The sequence below is a fragment of the Salminus brasiliensis genome, chromosome 3 (genome assembly GCF_030463535.1).
Source record: "Salminus brasiliensis chromosome 3, fSalBra1.hap2, whole genome shotgun sequence".
Lineage (NCBI taxonomy): Eukaryota > Metazoa > Chordata > Actinopteri > Characiformes > Bryconidae > Salminus > Salminus brasiliensis.
The window spans coordinates 29264560-29282003 of record NC_132880.1 but is presented as its reverse complement, the minus strand read 5'-3'; the positions used below and the strand labels follow the sequence as shown (position 1 = coordinate 29282003).

The 17444-nt window shown below is 39.5% G+C and overlaps 1 protein-coding gene across 1 annotated transcript in view; it reads right to left on the bottom strand.

Annotated features, from left to right (window-relative positions):
* npr1a (natriuretic peptide receptor 1a) overlaps positions 1-17444 on the bottom strand; it is a 105346-nt gene that overhangs the window by 50043 nt on the left and 37859 nt on the right. The window contains exons 4-5 of the mRNA XM_072675847.1: positions 13352-13465; positions 2031-2166 (exon numbers count right to left, since the gene is read on the bottom strand). Coding sequence (XP_072531948.1) covers positions 2031-2166; positions 13352-13465 — 250 coding nt within the window. The remainder of the gene's footprint in view (positions 1-2030; positions 2167-13351; positions 13466-17444) is intronic.

The window sequence follows — 17444 nt, the reverse complement described above, 5'->3', positions numbered from 1 at the left end:
ACAGTCAGAGACAATCCTTCATTTAGTTCATTTCCTGTCAAAATGGCCAGCAGGAGAAAAAGGCATTACTCATATTAAACAGAAAATGCCACAGATGTTTGAACACACATGTGTTGAGTGTTAAGTGTGTCTCGTCTTTACCTTTATTACAGCGTCCATTCTTTTCAGTTCCTCTGCAGAAATCTGCAGGGAGATTTTTTTTACACACCTCCAAAGTCTACAGTGAGAAGTTGGAGCATTTCTTAATTATCACCATTTACGTCATCCCAAACACATTCAATAATGTTAAGGTCTGGACTCTGGCTGAGAACAGTGGCAGTTTCAGCAGTTTGATTGGATCAAATGTTCGTCTTTGTGCCTGAATTCTCAGTAAGTTGAGTCGTTTTCCCACAGTGGAAGGATGGACAGCGGTGCTCTTTATTTAAAGAAGGGGGTGGTTCTGCTGATCCATCAGGTCCTGCATGTTGGTAGGAATTCCATTTTCTTTGTATCCTGTAATCATTCATGGTCACTGACTGAGGATAAAATTAAAGATGAATGGGCTCTAAATCCTGCCCAATATGTTAACTAATGATAACTAATAATAAGCATGACAAAGTATATATATATACAACTGCATCTTTACTGTTTATATGTACCTATGAAACTGTTTTTTACTGTGTTAAATGTATGTTATATTGTACATTGTATATAATACTTCAAGATATTCTACATGTATACATGGTTCATAGTACTGTGGTATGAACAAGGTTTGGCTGTTTTGGGAAACCGCCGTACTGCATCATATCCGTATACTGCATCATACCGTGTTAGTTCAATGCTACCCTCTGTCGTTGTATGGAAAACGCGCCCTTGACTAGATGGCTGTATCACAAGCACCTGAACTTTTTGACAAACGTCAAAAGGATTAGTTTGCTCTCTGCTTAGTTTGTCATGGTGCCGGATTTCCAAAAACAGCTCAGACTGGCTTACAGACATTCAAGCTTTCTTTGAGTGCCATTATAAAGTTACTGAATAATGGCACTGAATCTCTTCATGCTTTTTTTGCTATCCTTAATAAAAAGTATCCCACCTAGTGTCATCATGTCATCAGAAAAGAAAATTATGTTTTTCACTTGAAGAGATTTTGCCCATTTGTTCTTTTATTTTCACGCTGCAAACAACTTGAATGCCAAAGTGCACAGTTCCTGTCCTTTCTGAATATTTCACATTTTCATGTTGTTTATTCATACTGCCTTCAGTTGCTAATGGTATATAAATGTGCCACATCTTGATAAAAGCTTGATAAAAATCAACTTTAACTGTCAAAAATCAAATCAAAATGCTTAATTCAAAGCAAGCGAGACTTTCAGACTTGTCAAGCACAGTTCGTACTTGACAGCAAAGATACAGATTCTGAAATATGCATGTCGTATTTTAATATCAACAAGCAGAGAGTAGCTAGAAGTGCTGAATTGCTTATTTACAATAATAACATTTCTATTTCGTGTCATACATTTTTAATGCACTCCTATATATATACATCTTCTTTTAAATGTAGCTCTAAAAAAAGGCACTAGTCAAGAAAAAAAAAACACACCCTCTGTTACTCCTAACATGTTCATGCATTAGATGGGAGTCATTTAAAATTTGGTAGTCCACACATAGACACAAAAACATATCACTTTTAAAGGTAAAACATTTGCAGAGATGTCAGATTCTGGTCCTGGAAAATGGCACTGCAGACTCTAGTACTCTACCTCATTTAGCACATTTTCATTCAGCTAACCAGCAAGTGCGAGAAGAGAATGGTGGCAAATCTATCATTATTGTTTCCAACTTGCCTACTTTGGATTACCATGATTAGGTCAATTATCGTATCTGTACATTTAACGGCTCGTGGCTGGTCTGCATATGCATGTGCATAAAACATCGACCGGTAGGCCTCTACTCAACCCAGACTCAACCCAGTATTTGATCTTAGTACTCTCAGTACATCTGAACAGGTTTGTTAACACTGATATCTATAACTGTTTGCTTGGGGGACTGACCATGGAAGGTGCGGTTCCACATCCTCTTGGTGACCACATGACCCGGCGGCCGCAGTCCTGACTGGTTCATCGACTCGTTCAGGGCATTAGAGTACAACAGCACTCCATCATGAAAGCCTCCAGCGATTAGATTGACCTACAGAAAGAAGAGAAGAGTGTGTAAAACATCAGCTGACTCACTTTAATAAATCCTTTTCCTGTAAACGAGTCTGGATGCACTGTTAAAAGTAATATCCATGTTATAGTACAGATATGACTCAGCTGATTTGATCTAAGGAACGTATTCTATTTAGACGCTTTCATCACACCTTCCACCAGCCAATCTTTCCCTCGCTGCTATCACTACCGTTTCTCATCTTCTCTTCAGCTCACACTCATAAATCCTCCCCCTGGGTACCTTCTCTTTCATCAGCGCTAAAGCATTCATAGCACTCCCCCGTGTCAACACGTTTTGTTTCCATTCTTAAGTAAGCAGAGCTGATGAATGAGAAAAAAATGAAATCTGACAAGAGGCCTGAAACAAAACACACTAGCCCATTTCTGGATTTTAAATGGCTTGAGAATCCCACATTACATAACAACTTGCTCATAATTAAAATACTTTCTGTATTATTTTCTGCAGTCACTGCATACTTCTCAGGAACTTTCCTTTATCCAGTTTCTTTTTTTAGTAGTATTATCAGGATCATGAGATAAACAGGAATGCATACTGACTCTTTTGCACAACAAATATTTCATATGTGAGACACCTTTAAAGGAATTCAGCACATAACATGAGTTATGTAATTTTCCCCTTTCCACAAAATGCAGTCTAATAGAAAAGATGTGTTTGTCATTTTTGCCACTGGAGTTATAAGGCTAATGTACATAACAAATAATTAAAGCCATATTCCACCAATTATGAAAAAAGGGAAAGCAAAAGGCACATCTGGATGCTTTATGGTTTTGAGCAGATATATATTTTTATATATTTTTATTATATTATATATGCAACCCATACGTCTCTGCTATGAATGAAAAGTCAGAAATACAGTGTATAGTATCTCACAAAAGTAAGTACACCCCTCACATTTCTGCAAATATTTTATTATAAGTAGCAAGAATATTTCAATTCATACATAATGCTGGGATTATGAGATTTTGCCTTTTGAACAACATAATCCATGCTACTTTGCTAAAGAAACAGAGAGCAGTCATTTCTCAAAGCAATCCACTGATACATACCAGGTATACACCTATAAACTGATGCTTAATAGTGATCTGTGTAATACCGTCCAGGTCGTCTGAGGTTAGCTTTTTATGGAGAAGATTTTAGCTTTACATTTTACTTTTATTGTCAAAGATGACATATTCTTTAAATCCTAGCAGGAGACCAGGAGCAGGAGTCCTGCTGAGTGTCACTGCAGTTCTCATAGACGAAGTGCCACGTGCAGGAGACGGCTCCTGACAGAATCAGCATGGAAATGCAGAGGAGAAGAAAGATGCCTCCAAAAAGAGCAAGTAGATGGAGAGGAAAAAATCGGGGGATGCAAAGTGAGGTTGCCATGGCAACTATAGACAGGGCTCTGACAGCTGCTGTGTGCACTCATCCACGCTGAACATGTGTGCATGATAGAGGAGAGAGAGAGAGAGAGAGAGAAAGAGATGAAATGCAAATGGAGGGCGAATAAACAGGAGAATAATTAAGAAAGGTGGGGATGGGCAAGAGAAACAAAGAATTGGAATCTGCAATGTTTTTACAGCACCAGCACATTGCACATGACATGCAGCTCAAAGTTCTTACATGCCACTAGAGAGTAGACATGTGAGCTGACAGTAAGAAAACGAAATCCTTAAAACAATAAAACAACAGATTATGAAGAAAAAAACAGCAATCTTCTGGAAGACTGACAGACAGGGGAGATGAATGTATGGTAAAAATGAGAAAGACAAAACAGGATAGACATTTATTGATGCATACATTTTCAGGTTTAATTAGGCTCTATTCAGAGGCCTATTTTTTGTGTCCCAGACAGTGGCTTCTGTATGAGACAGCAAAAGAGAGATCCTCAGATTTGGTGGCAATAAAGCTATATACAATACAGAAAGCCCAGCAGCGTCTCTACTTCCTCCGGAAGCTGAGAAAGGCCCGTATCCCTCCACCCATCCTCACCCTCTTCTATAGAGGGACCATAGAGAGCATCCTAAGCAGCTGCATCACTGCCTGGTTTGGGACCTGCACAGCCTCTGACCGCAAGACCCTCCAACGCATTGTGAGGACAGCTGAGAGGATCATCGGAGTCTCTCTTACCTCCGTCATGGACATTTACACAGCCCGCTGCATCCGCAAAGCAACCAGCATTGTGGATGACTCCACCCACCCTTCACACAGACTGTTCTCCCTCCTGCCATCAGGAAGAAGGTACCGCAGCATCCGGTCCAACACGACCAGACTCTGCAATAGCTTCTTCCCCCAAGCCATCAGACTTCTCAACTCAACTCAACTTCTGAACTGATGTCTTTTTTGTTACATGCACTCTCTCTCTCTCTCTCTCTCTCTCTCTCCAACCATTTACCCCAGATAAAATGGGAAGCATTTGCACTAATAACTTACTACCTCACTGGACGCAATATTTATTACACACTGCATAATTTGCACACTACCGGCAATTATTTATTATTCTCTGTCTGTACTGTGTTGTGTTGTCTGTCCGCACTTGTTTGTGTTGCACTTGTGTTTTGTATGCACTGTCTATGTTGCACCATGGTCCTGGAGGAACGTTGTTTCGTTTCACTGTGTACTCTGTATGTAGTTGAAATGACAATAAAACCCACTTGACTTGACTTGACCACTTGAGTACACATGTTGTGTATTTTTATAAAAAGCTGATTCTAACTGCTGTCCCACAGAACCATTCCTATCAGACCACCACCGATGCCCTCCTCCACACTAAACCACCAGTGCTGCCAGCCTTTCTAACGTCAACATTTCCAGTCATAACTTACCTTCATAGACACCCTGGACTTTCCCTTTCGTGGTTGTACAATAATGTGTTTTCCTGTATGCATAGCAAGCCTTGTAATCTCTAAAAAAAATCAGATCACTGTTTCCTCCTTACCCTGTTTTAGCAGTAATATCAGAAGCATAAGAGAAAACAGAATCCTGCGCAAGAATTGTGAGCATTTCAACACAGTCCAACACAAACACATTTCGTTTTGCAACCAAGCTATGAGATTAACCCCTTAACACTCCACAGGGACTACAGGGACTTCTGCACAAACTGGTGGGGAACAATAGACAAAAGTACATTAGAAAGATTCTTCCCACAGGCAGTCAGACTGCTGACCATGGTTGTCTGTTGCCTGATGGTTCGTTACACATTAACCATATTTCTTACTTTCACCTGCTGCACTGGTCATCTATCTGCTACACCTAAATAGATGTTTTAGTTCTTCCGATTTAATGAAATTGTTTTATTCCAAGAGAAAACAATAATATAAAACTGTATTTGTCTGTGCTGTTGATGTAGCACTGATAGCATTAGCCACTGCTAGCTTGGTTTGAAGTTACAATGTTTGTTTCCATTGTTTTACTGGAAGTTCACTGGTAGTTTTAGGCCATTTTATAACAATCTATAGTTGTACATTAGATCATTTAGGTAGATCGTAATTTTATTAATAGAAGAAGATTTTTGGCCAACATTAGTCTTGTTGGCTGAGTAAGTCAGCTAACCAAACTCAAACTCAAAGACTATAATAACCATGGACGACGTGGTTCCACTCCCTTCCGTTCTATAGCAATGAAACCAAAATTTTCGTCCATGTTGTCAAATTTGCAGATGTGCAGTAGAGGCTAGAGTTGGAGCCACACTTGCCTACTCATTTGGCAGATTCTCCCAGACCAAGCATCTCAGACTACCTTCATTGAGTTTACAGCACAGCCTCAAAGACCAGAAGCAAATCAGATTTTTCCCTTGGATACCCAGATTGTCAAGTAATTTTAACAATTTAGCAGTAAACGTGTGGTATTTTATTATGAAAATGATTTACATTTCCATGAAATTACTGTACCAGATTTTTGTCTGTGTTTACTACTGAGATAAACTAGATTTTTGTCTGTGTTTACTGCTGAGATACTACGATCCAGTTTAACACCTGAGCTGCTGCGAGAGAGTGAGTATGCAATTGTGATGAAAAACTGTGATGTTTTAAACAGTATTTAGACTCAGTTTACACCAGGAAATACATTTACCAAGAGCATTGGCCAGCACGTCTAAGTATACTAACATTAGCTGGCTAGCTAACAACTAAATAGATGCCCATAGTATCAGACTTATCGGAAAAACTGCAAAAAACATGGTACAGGCTGGGAGATATAGGGCTGGGAGATATGGTAAAAATACTATATCACAATATTTAAAAACGTTTTTTTATCACAAAACATGTAATCACAGTCTAAACACATTAGTGGCAACAAATTCTAATAAACTATTCAGATGCTCTCCTGTACTGAACAGAGTGATTTGTATTCAACACCTGCTGCACTTCATCTAATTAAACCAGTCTAATTACACTGTTTGTAATGAAACCTGCAGCTGATCAGTGTTCTTTGAGCACTAACAGTATTCTCAACATGCTTAGAAAAGCATATTTTTATCACAATAACAAAATTTATCACGATACAATAAAATACTGTCATATCGCCCAGCTCTAGTAGAGTGTCTGTTTATGAGACCAACATGACAAATAATAGTATAATTAAGTAGGTGGTTGCCTAACAGCTCAACTACAACTCAGCTACTCCATGTAATGCACAGGCGGTCTCCTCCAACCAAGGCTGTCACTTCGTAAGTATAATCCTACCTTCTTAAAATAGTAGAAGAGCATTTAAAAAAATATTAAAACAGAGGCACAAGACTTGTGAGGGATTCATTTTTTATAGTCATAGCCTAACAAAGTTGACTAAAATATAGCTAATACATATATATCACTTTCATAGTCTCCTAATGTTTTGTACTATAGATAAGGTGTTGCGCTACAGTCATGGATGCCGGTCCTGGGGCTCAAACTAGTCAAACGTCCAGTCAAACTATTCAAACCCACTTTTCTAACCTTTAGGACTGGCTTACAAATTTCCACATCTGCCCCCTGAGAAAAAGCTTACCAATCCATTTAATTTTTAATGAACAGTGTGTCAATATAGAACAAGACTGCTGTTAGGCATCTTTTAGACTAATACATTCTTGTTTGGATTTCTTATTTTCTTAGGACAAGAAAAATAATTAATGTATATGTAATATGTTCTGTTATGACTATAGCTAAGGACTTACTATCACTGCACACTAATAAAAATATATATGTACAACAGTACATGTGCAGTAGTACATCGTCTAGTCTCTACTGTCCTTTGTTTAATGGTTGTAAAGCCTATGTGTATATGCTACAGCTGGGCCAGATTTGATGCTCAGTCCACCTGCCACTGCCATACCTACCCCTTAAGTGACTGGCCATATTGGGTTTATTGGCATATTTAGCAGTAGAGTCTATTGTACAGTGTTTTCTAGACTTTTTATGTTTTAACCTTCAAACAAGGATGAGTCATTAATTAGTTTCTCATTGCTGGTAACCCTGGTCTGTTATAACCACTAGGGAATGCTGGATACTTTTAATAAGTGTCTAACACTTGCATCCAGGATCCAGGCCTAGTTCCTGACACTTCATTACCTGTATTTCTTTCCTCAACTATCTCTCTTTCTCCGCTCTCACTCTTTCACCTCTAATGACTACAAGTCACAGACGCCCACTTCCTCCATCCAGGATCTTTACAGAGGTAAACGCAACCTCTTGCTTGTGACTGCACACACACACACCTGCCAGACATAGGTGGCTGTGTGTTTTAGCCTTGTTCATAAAACAACAGCAGGAGCAGCAGCAGTAGTAGCAGTCTGCCTCAACAGACTCTTTTAATCAAACCGCATGTTCCTTGAATATGAGCTTAGTTGAATGAGAACTCAGATTATAAGATTATAAGATTATGGGATAAGACTCTCTAATAAAATCAGAACTAATTTAACGAAAATTTGGGCGGCATATACTCAAGCAAAGACAAGCTGAATAAATGTACATGTGTGCTGGATAATTTTGGAAGTGAATGGGTGCAGTAATTGGAAAGTCTGTGTTAGAGCTGGAAGCAGGGAATATTTCCAATTAACAGCTCTCTGTGGAGAATATGGATGAGTACACTAGTCTAACAGGCTACTGCCATAACCGCTCCACTGGTCAGCCAAAATAGACTCCTCATTACCAGTCTAAAAACCAGTCACACCATGGACTGAGAGCAGACTTAATTGCATGGATTGAATATGCATGCTCTTTTTCCTCTGTGTTCACTCCTATAGTGTAGATCAGTGGCTGTATGGCTTAACAAGTTCTGTGAGTTCATTACCTCATGCTTGAATACTTACACGTACTAGATTTAAATTTGTACACCATTTCCACTTTGGGCTGGGCGGTAGATGAAAGCAAGGCACAAGCAAACAGACTTTGTTTTTTGCTAAATCCTTTTCAAAAATGATACAAACAAGGCTAGTATATCTGTCTTGTTAAAGCAGTATGCTCTATTCTGCTCTTTTTCTTTCTGATTTGATTAAATTTGCCTACCATCACAGACTCAGCCAGGGCTAAAACCGAGGTATAAATTGCATAGATTCGACTACATTTCTAATATGCAATTAAAAGTCCCAGTCAACAACCCCCTAGCCAGTCCAGGCATTTGATGTGTTGATTAGTTGATGTTCAACTTGGAGAAACCACTTGTTATATTAGTTGTTTGAGCTATCAAAATTGCTCTTGTTTGATTTATTGCAAACAGCTAAAAGTTAGTACATTTTGCTATTGAACATTATTTGCAATGGAATGTAGCAACTGTATTGCTACTATAACGCCTTTTTCCTTTCCTCTGGCATCTGTCATCTCAACATATCAGTCAAATAATTCAATACAACTCTGTGCTGTCTAAACCCGACAGTCAAAAAACTGTTCTGGAACAGTTTGGAATGCTCATGGTTGTTCACAGGTAATTTCAGGTTTCCTTTTTTTGTTCTCAGAATCAGCTGATGTTAAAATTTTGAATCAGGTAAATTCATTTCTCAGTGTAGAGGTTTGCTCTATGAAAAGACCACATGCTTGTGTGTTTGCTGTTTTATGTCAATATTTATGTGAAAGCCTTCATGCAGAGTATTTTAAGGCATCTCAAGCTGTTCGGCAGAGAGATCACACATTGCCAGCTGATGCGCATGGGAGGCTAATGAAAGCCATGCCAGCGGATTTCTCTTCTCTGCCTCCTGAGAAGCACTGAAGCAACTCAGAAACAAAAGACTCAGACTGCGTGCTCGCTGTGGAGGTGTGCAAGATTTAGCAGATGGCAAAACCCTGGGTATGTGACCTGGCATTTAAGGTCACATGTTTTTAAACTAACAGGCAAAATAATATAAGTAATATTAGAGCAGTAATCCACTGAACATATGACATGTGACTGCTGCACATGCATGCAGTGCGGTGGTGATGCTAAATGATAAATTGTGCAGCCCTAACTGAACATTCATTAGCAGTTTCATCTCTTAGAGGATGGTTGATAGCCAATTCTTTAATACTGATAATTTACTGGTTTGCTAACTTTCCCTTCCCCAATCCAAACATAGTGCACACTGATAATAGCTTGTTTACTGCTCACATGGGACTTGTAGAATCAGATAAACTCTGTTAAACTGTCATCATGGTTAATAATGGCATATTATGTATTTGCACAGATTTATATGTATTACATTCATGGCATTTGGCAGAACAGCATAATATTAAATGATGTTACAGAGGTAGGAGAATGTAGTGTTAGTGTTATTTTAACAATGGTACAGAGGAAGGGAAATGTAGTGTTAGTGTTTAGTTTAACCCCTTAAAAAGGCTATGGTACTCCGGTGGGCCAAAACTGTTATTACAAACTTCCATTACCAGAGAATAGCCCCACCAGTTTCTACAGAATGGAGTGTTACAATGTAATGAAGTTACAGAGGTAGGTGGGTGTAGTGTTAGTGTGACAGTGTAATGAAGTTACAGAGGTTAGGGAATGAAGTGTTAGTGTGACAATGTAATGATGTTACAGATACTGGCGAATGTAGTGTTAGTGTTACAGTGTAATGATGTTACAGAGGTTAAGTAATGTGTTATTGTTACAGTGAAATGATGGTACAGATGTTGAGGCATGTGGTGTTAGTGTTACAGTGTGATGATGGTACAGATGTAGAGACATGTAATGTTAGTGTTACAGTGTAATGATGTTACAGAGGTTAGGGAAGGTAGTGTTAGTGTTACAGTGTAATGATGTTACAGAGGTTAGGGAAGGTAGTGTTAGTGTTACAGTGTAATGATGTTACAGAGGTTAGGGAATGTAGTGTTAGTGTTACAGTGTAATGATGTTACAGAGGTTAAGGAATGTAGTGTTAGTGTTACAGTATAATGATGTTACAGAGGTTAGGGAATGTAGCCTTAGTGTTACAGTATAATGATGTTACAGAGGTTGGGGAATGTAGTGTTAGTGTTACAGTGTAATGATGTTACAGATGTTAGGGAATGTAGTGTTAGTGTTACAGAGTAATGATGGTACAGATGTAGAAACATGTAGTGTTAGTGGTACACAGTAATAATGTTACAGAGGTTAGGGAAAGTAGTGTTAGTGTAACAGAGTAATGATGTTACAGAGGTTAGATAATGTAGTGTTAGTGTTACAGTGTAAAGATGGTACAGATGTAGAGACATGTGGTGTTATTGTTACAGTGTAATGATGTTACAGAGGTTAGGGAAGGTAGTGTTAGTGTTACAGTATAATGATGTTACAGAGGTTAGGGAATGTAGTGTTAGTGTTACAGTGTAAAGATGGTACAGATGTAGAGACATGTGGTGTTATTGTTACAGTGTAATGATGTTACAGAGGTTAGGGAAGGTAGTGTTAGTGTTACAGTGTAATGATGTTACAGAGGTTAGGGAATGTAGTGTTAGTGTTACAGTGTAAAGATGGTACAGATGTAGAGGCATGTAGCCTTAGTGTTACAGTGTAATGATGTTACTGAAGGTGCTAAAATGGGCTACTGGCGTAAGATACCGTAAATCTTAACTGGGAGGCTCCCGTGCCGGAATGTCAATAGTAGCCTTCAGGCCAATTGTGGCTCTTTCTGTGCTGTGCTGAAAATGCATGGAGAGTTCTGGCTAGAGTTCTGAGTGACTTCTGCTTCGAGCTAGGACGCTGGACCCCCACTGACAAACAAACAGAGCTAGGACTGAAAAAGGACTTGAAAGTAACTTGAAAACGGAAGGTAAATTGGAAGGAGCAGAAACCCCAGCCAGCCTTCAGGTCTCCCTCCCAAACTTTTGTTATATCAGAACTCCACTTAGACTTTAGACTCTGGACTTTTAGAGGCATGTCTACTTTACTGTCAACTCTAAACTGCTTTTTATTTTTTGTTTACTGCTTTTCTTGCTGTTTTGCCAGTTTCAAGACTTTTTCAACACTGCTGTTACAGTCTAGACCAAAAACATTAAGAGTCATTTTAAAATCCAGTTTAGTCTGAGTTTAGGCTTAATCTGAGTCTAAGAAAGCTGCTGAATGTGTTTTTTGTGTTTAACTTGTCATGTTTTTTTTCTGTGTACTCTGCTGTTTTTTTTTTATTCTGAGTGCTACAGCCACTGCCATAGTGTCTGTATAGAATTAGCTCAGTTATGCAGTCAGAGGTCTCTATGCAATTCCAGATGCTCCCTAAAGACTCAAATGAAATTCACAGTTGCCTTTCATAGGCTCCAGTAAAATTCCACTGCATCCAAAATGGTTAAAAAAAAAAAACATGAACTATCAAAACAATCAAAAAGTTTAGCGCTGAGTGAAACTATTAACAGCCTATGATTTACAACAGAACGGCTGCAAAAAATCTTCTCATGGCACTAGGAACTGACACAATCTTATCCAAACTGAGACAAAATGGCTCTTGCTACATCTCTGTAAAATGTTAGTCATCCTGCACACACACACACACTGGCTTTCCTCAGCATGAATATTGATCAATGATTTGCACAGAACACACAGGCACAAATCTGAACTTAATTTTTCTCTCTGGCCAGGGGGAGAAATGTTCTCTTTATTCCTCCACCAACAAAACATTTCTACACACACGCTGAGAAAAAGTCCACTGAAAATACAGTGTAGCTGTAACACCCAACACTTACACATATAATGCTGTGGCTAGTCCTAAAACTGGCAGTTAATGCTCGAAGGCCCACAAATATCACAGAGTTAAAGCAGTTCTGCAAGTAGGAGTGGATCAATATTCTTTTGCACTTTTAAACAACTTCACTATGTGTTTGGCTGCTTACAGTGGGGCTGCATGTTGAATTTGCTTTCTTAATAAATACAATAAATGCATTTATTGTGTTTTTAGATTTAGGTTTAAGATGTAAAACCATTCAGTGTTTGAAATTCTTTTGTCTGTACATCACCAGAATGGATCTGGTGAAGCACTCAAGATGTGAGTGAAGTGTAGACTTTAATTCAAGGTGATTAACAACACTATTGTATTCATGGTTTAGAAATTACAGAGATTTACAACAGAGTCCCTCTATTTTTACCGGCACAAATGTCTTTTGTCAAATTTGTAATAATTTAATGCTTTTCCTGCAGCTACCTTCAGTTGCTGCTTATTTGGGGATCTTTCTGCCTTCACTTGTGTTGTCAGAAAGTGAAAATCTGTTGAGACGTTCCAGTTCTTTCTTCCTTAAGAAGCTCTTAGATTGCTTTCTGTGTTTGTCAAGAATTCTGATCATCTACATCAGGCTTTTTGGTGTTGCTGAGCCTGCCAGTGCATTCTTTCATTTTTTAATAAACCAAACTGTTGAACTGGTCACTCAAGTCTCCTATCTGATAGGCTTGTGCTGTTTTTTATTCTGTCATATAATGGCCTCCTTTGCTTGCAACAACACTTCTCTGGACTGCATATTGGAAGTTCCTATGAACAGCTACCAAATGCCAATTCGGCACTTGGAACTCCAGACCTTTTTATCTTCTTAATTTGTCAGGAAATTCGTCAGGCTTTATGGATGTATGGATGTGGAAGAGACTGTCAAATTAGGTTGCAACAGAAAGACTACTAATTGTAAACTTGCACCTATATACTTGATGTTTCTGATAAAACGGCCAGTATCTGTAGGTACAAGACAGATGTACTACAATAAACCAGAACATTTCATTGTCTTGTTACTTGGTCTTCTTCATTTCGTGTCTTTTATTTGGTTGCTTTGCTTACCAGTGAGTCTTCCATGCTGAAGTTGAATATCTTCTTGGCGTCCTCCTTCAGCTTGGACACAAAGTGTTTGTATTCTGGATTTTGAGGCTCTCTGTAAGTCAGAATCTTAACACTCTGTGTAAAAGAACACAAAGAAAATGCAAATTAAAAGTACAGCACCAAATGCTACATAAATGAACACACACACCAGGCTACAGATATTACTACGCAATGTTTTTGTCAGGTTTACTTTGTACTGGCTTTTCAGAGCCCAGTAACTGTAACAAGAGCAGCAGGCTCTTTTTGTTTTCCTGTGCTAATTTTCCTTTGAGTAGAGTCCAGCGAGTCTAATGGATGTGGCTGAACTCCAAACCCTAACTCAGAAAGATATTGTTGTGGTCAAACTACTGCATACAATCACTTTTCGAAAAAAAAATAAAATACAGCAAACAAACAAAAGAAACTAGTTAATGACAAACAACAGACCACCCTGACTAGAACTGAGATGGAAAGTAAACCTCCTTTTTCTCTCTGTTCCTGAATGGCTGTCTTTCTATTATCTACATGTCAGATGCAGTTCTGTGTATGCAGTTGGTGCTTTCAGTTTTAATCAAACAAGCTGCGCTTGAAAGCCCTGGCTTTGGCATTCATCAGCACTGAGCCCAATCATTTCAGACAAATGTGTCTCTGTTCGCCACAGAGTATGTCAAACAGCCGTCACCAACACCGTCCCTGTCACTGCACACACAGCAGCCAGACAAAAATAAATAAAACTGCAATGCTGGCAAAATAAAATAAAAAAAAAAAAAAACGACAAAATAGTTTACTTTAGAAAATGCTTTTTTAAAGATGTCCTCTGTGCCCTTGCCATGTGGAATTAAGCAACTAAGTGAACAGCAAAGAAAAATTTGCCACAATTTGAAATGCCACAATTTCCATTCAATGCGCAACAAGTGACAGCATTTAACATACCCCAGAAAAAAGCAGGTCGTGGTCATAAACACAGAAAGAATTTTTTGCTCTCCTACTTGAGGAGTAAAATACTGCATATTCATTGATCTAAAGGTGGTAAATGAACTGATTTTAGAATCAATTACATTCAATGATAATAAATGAATAATTTATGAGCTAATTGCTTTGGTCTGCCTCTGTGTACGCAGCTGCAGGCTCGTCTGCCATCCATAGATGTTGCTGCATCCAAAGCATTTCACCAGCCTCTGTAGGTGTCCCTGCAAGCCCGCCTGCCTCTCTGGATGTCACCACAGGACTGCCTGCCTCTATGGATGCTGCTGCAGGCTTGAATGCCTCTGTGGACATTGCTGCAGGCCCATCTCACTCTGTAGATATTGCTGCAGATGAACCTGCCTCTCTGTACATGGACGTTGCTGCAGGCCCAACTGTCTCTGTAGCTGTTGCTGCATGTCCACCTGCCTCTGTGGATTTCACTGCAAGTGCGCCTGCCTCTGTGTCTATGGACGTTGCTGCAGGCCCGCCTGGCTCTGTGGATGTTGCTTCTGTTCCGCCTGGCTTTGTGGACAACACTGCAGGCCTGCCTGCCTCTATGGACATTCATTCAGGTCCAGCCTGCCCTTAAGGCCTTAACCAGTATTCAGTAGAGAACTCAACTTACTTAAAATAATAAGGCATAACTGATTTTAATAAAAGGACAGAGCCATTACTGATCAACCCATGGAGGCACTAAGGTGCAGGTAAGGCAAGGGCAGAGACTAGACAAACAGAAGCACAGAAACATGAGGATCAGAGCACATGACAAAGCAAACCAGACAAAAACATTAAACAGGGAAGACACAAGGATAAGCCAAGGATACACGTATCACTGACATTCACACCCTCCCTAACTCTCCTCCTAATGTCCAGTCAAGCCAAAAAGACACAAGAAAAAAAAGGAAAGCTGAGGCTCAGCTGGAATGGGACAGTAAATTCAACCCAGCTGGGACTAATACACATCTCAGCTGCTTTACGCCTCTCACAGCTTCATTTATGCAAGCTGGCGGAAGCTGAATAGTAGAATCAGTGTGCTCTATGATACAAAGCTTGAGTCAAGGAGAGCATTTTCATATACTTACGATGAAGTGATTTAAGCAAAATTCCAGCAAAATCCTGACAGTCAATAGTGAGACTTTTAGGCAGTTGAGATGGAAATGAATGGTGGCTGACAGTGTATGATCATGCAGTTTATTCCAAATTGAAGAACTATTCTGGTGTTTTTCAAGCTAGTCTTTATCAGCTGCAATGTTATTCCACAGGCAATAATTTCATGGCATTTCCCAGCACTTTGAAAAGAACAGAAAACCTGACACTCTACACCCATTTACAGTAGATGTTATTGGGCAGGTAACTAGGTGTAAGACGTCCTCACCTGCCAAGATACATTTTTTCAGTTGTTCTTTATGCAATCACCTTTTCTTAACCTTTTACCCCAAACCAGACCCTTATTTTAATATTTTTGCTACTCAATGGTGTTTTATTTCCCATTTTCCTTCCTCATTGTACATTTGTCTACATACTTCTTCAATCTACTATATGACCACCAGGTTCTATTAGGACATTTTCTACCTTCTGTTTGTCTTTCTCTCCTTCTCTCCTTCACTGTCTCTTGCTCTTCCATCTCATATACGGGCAAAAAAAAATTCCCAGCTCCATTCCACAGCAGCCCTGTCACTACAGGCCGTGGAAGAGAAGCCTTTACATTTCTCACAGCAAAGGTTATTTTGGCAGGTGTATTCAATACTAACCACTGTTCACTGATTAGCCTATGACTAGACGACTGGGTCAGAACATCTCCAAAACATCAGGCAAGTCTTGTGTTTTTTTTCTGTTATACAGTGATAAGTACCTACCAAAAGCGGTCCAAGAAAGGACAACTGGTGAACCTGCAAGATGGGCATCTAATTAAAAGTCTCATTGATGCGATCCATGGAGGCCTTACCTCACTGTACAGGCCTTTAAGGATCTGCTGCTAATATCTTGGTGCCAGATACCACAGGGCACCGTCAGAGGTCTTGTAAAGGCCATGCCCAGACGGGTCAGATCTGTTGTAACAGCATGAGGCCTACTCAATATCGGGCAGGGGGTGTTAATGATATGGCTGATGGGTGTATCATACAGGCCTTGTGCTGATGACCGCAGAGCGCACATGCCAATTTTGTGTATTGCTGGATATTTATACAGGAACAACCTCAATTGCCAGCTCATAAAGTCACAGTGGGGTACAAAGGTCTGCACAAGGTAGGTTTGCAATGTCCCACATGATCCACAAAATACAAAGAGGTTGCAGGTTAGAGTCAATGCCTGCTATCACTCTCTGAGTGAGAGGTGAGTGCCACCTCATACTTTTACACTTAATGAATAGATGAAAAAAACAAGCACCTGGTCCCCTGTTTTTGAAGGAGAAGGATCCCTCTGTGATAATGTAGAGGAGAAGAAAAGCCCTGTCCCTGTGTCCACCACCGGGTAAGTTTTACCCAGCCTGTTTTTTGATTGGCTGTCAATGTCAATGTAGGGCTTATCCACTACAGCTAAAAAACACTCATCTTAATTTGCAGCAGAAATGAAGGGGACAAACAAAATACATGAAGACATCAAAGCATGTCTAAAAGCAAGGATGATGAAGGCTTGATGTGCACGGGCATGCACCAGACCTATGTTAACCCCTAAGCCTATAGCCCGCTGGCAGGCCAAAAGTGCTATTACAAACATCCATTACCAGAGAACAGCCCCACCAGTCTGTACAGACAGTCCTGTAGTTACTAAATACTGCAGTTACTGAATTACACCTTAATGTGTAAGAAGCCAGTGTAAATAGGTTGCGCAAAGAGGTTTGGATTGACATGATGTAGTTAAAGCTGACAGGTGTGAATATTAAAAATTAAGCCCATGCAGAACTGTAGTGGGGTATTCTCTTCATGAATTGCCTACATTTATGCCCTTTGACTTGCGCTCGTGTAAGTGCAAATGTAGTGCTTGGAGTGTTGCCCAAGGACTTCCTTGGTGTAGCGTAGTGTGCTTGTAAAGCCAGGGAATAAGTCTGCAATTAAAAAAACAGTGCTGTTACACACTATGTTACACCAATCACTTATTAGGTACACTGAAA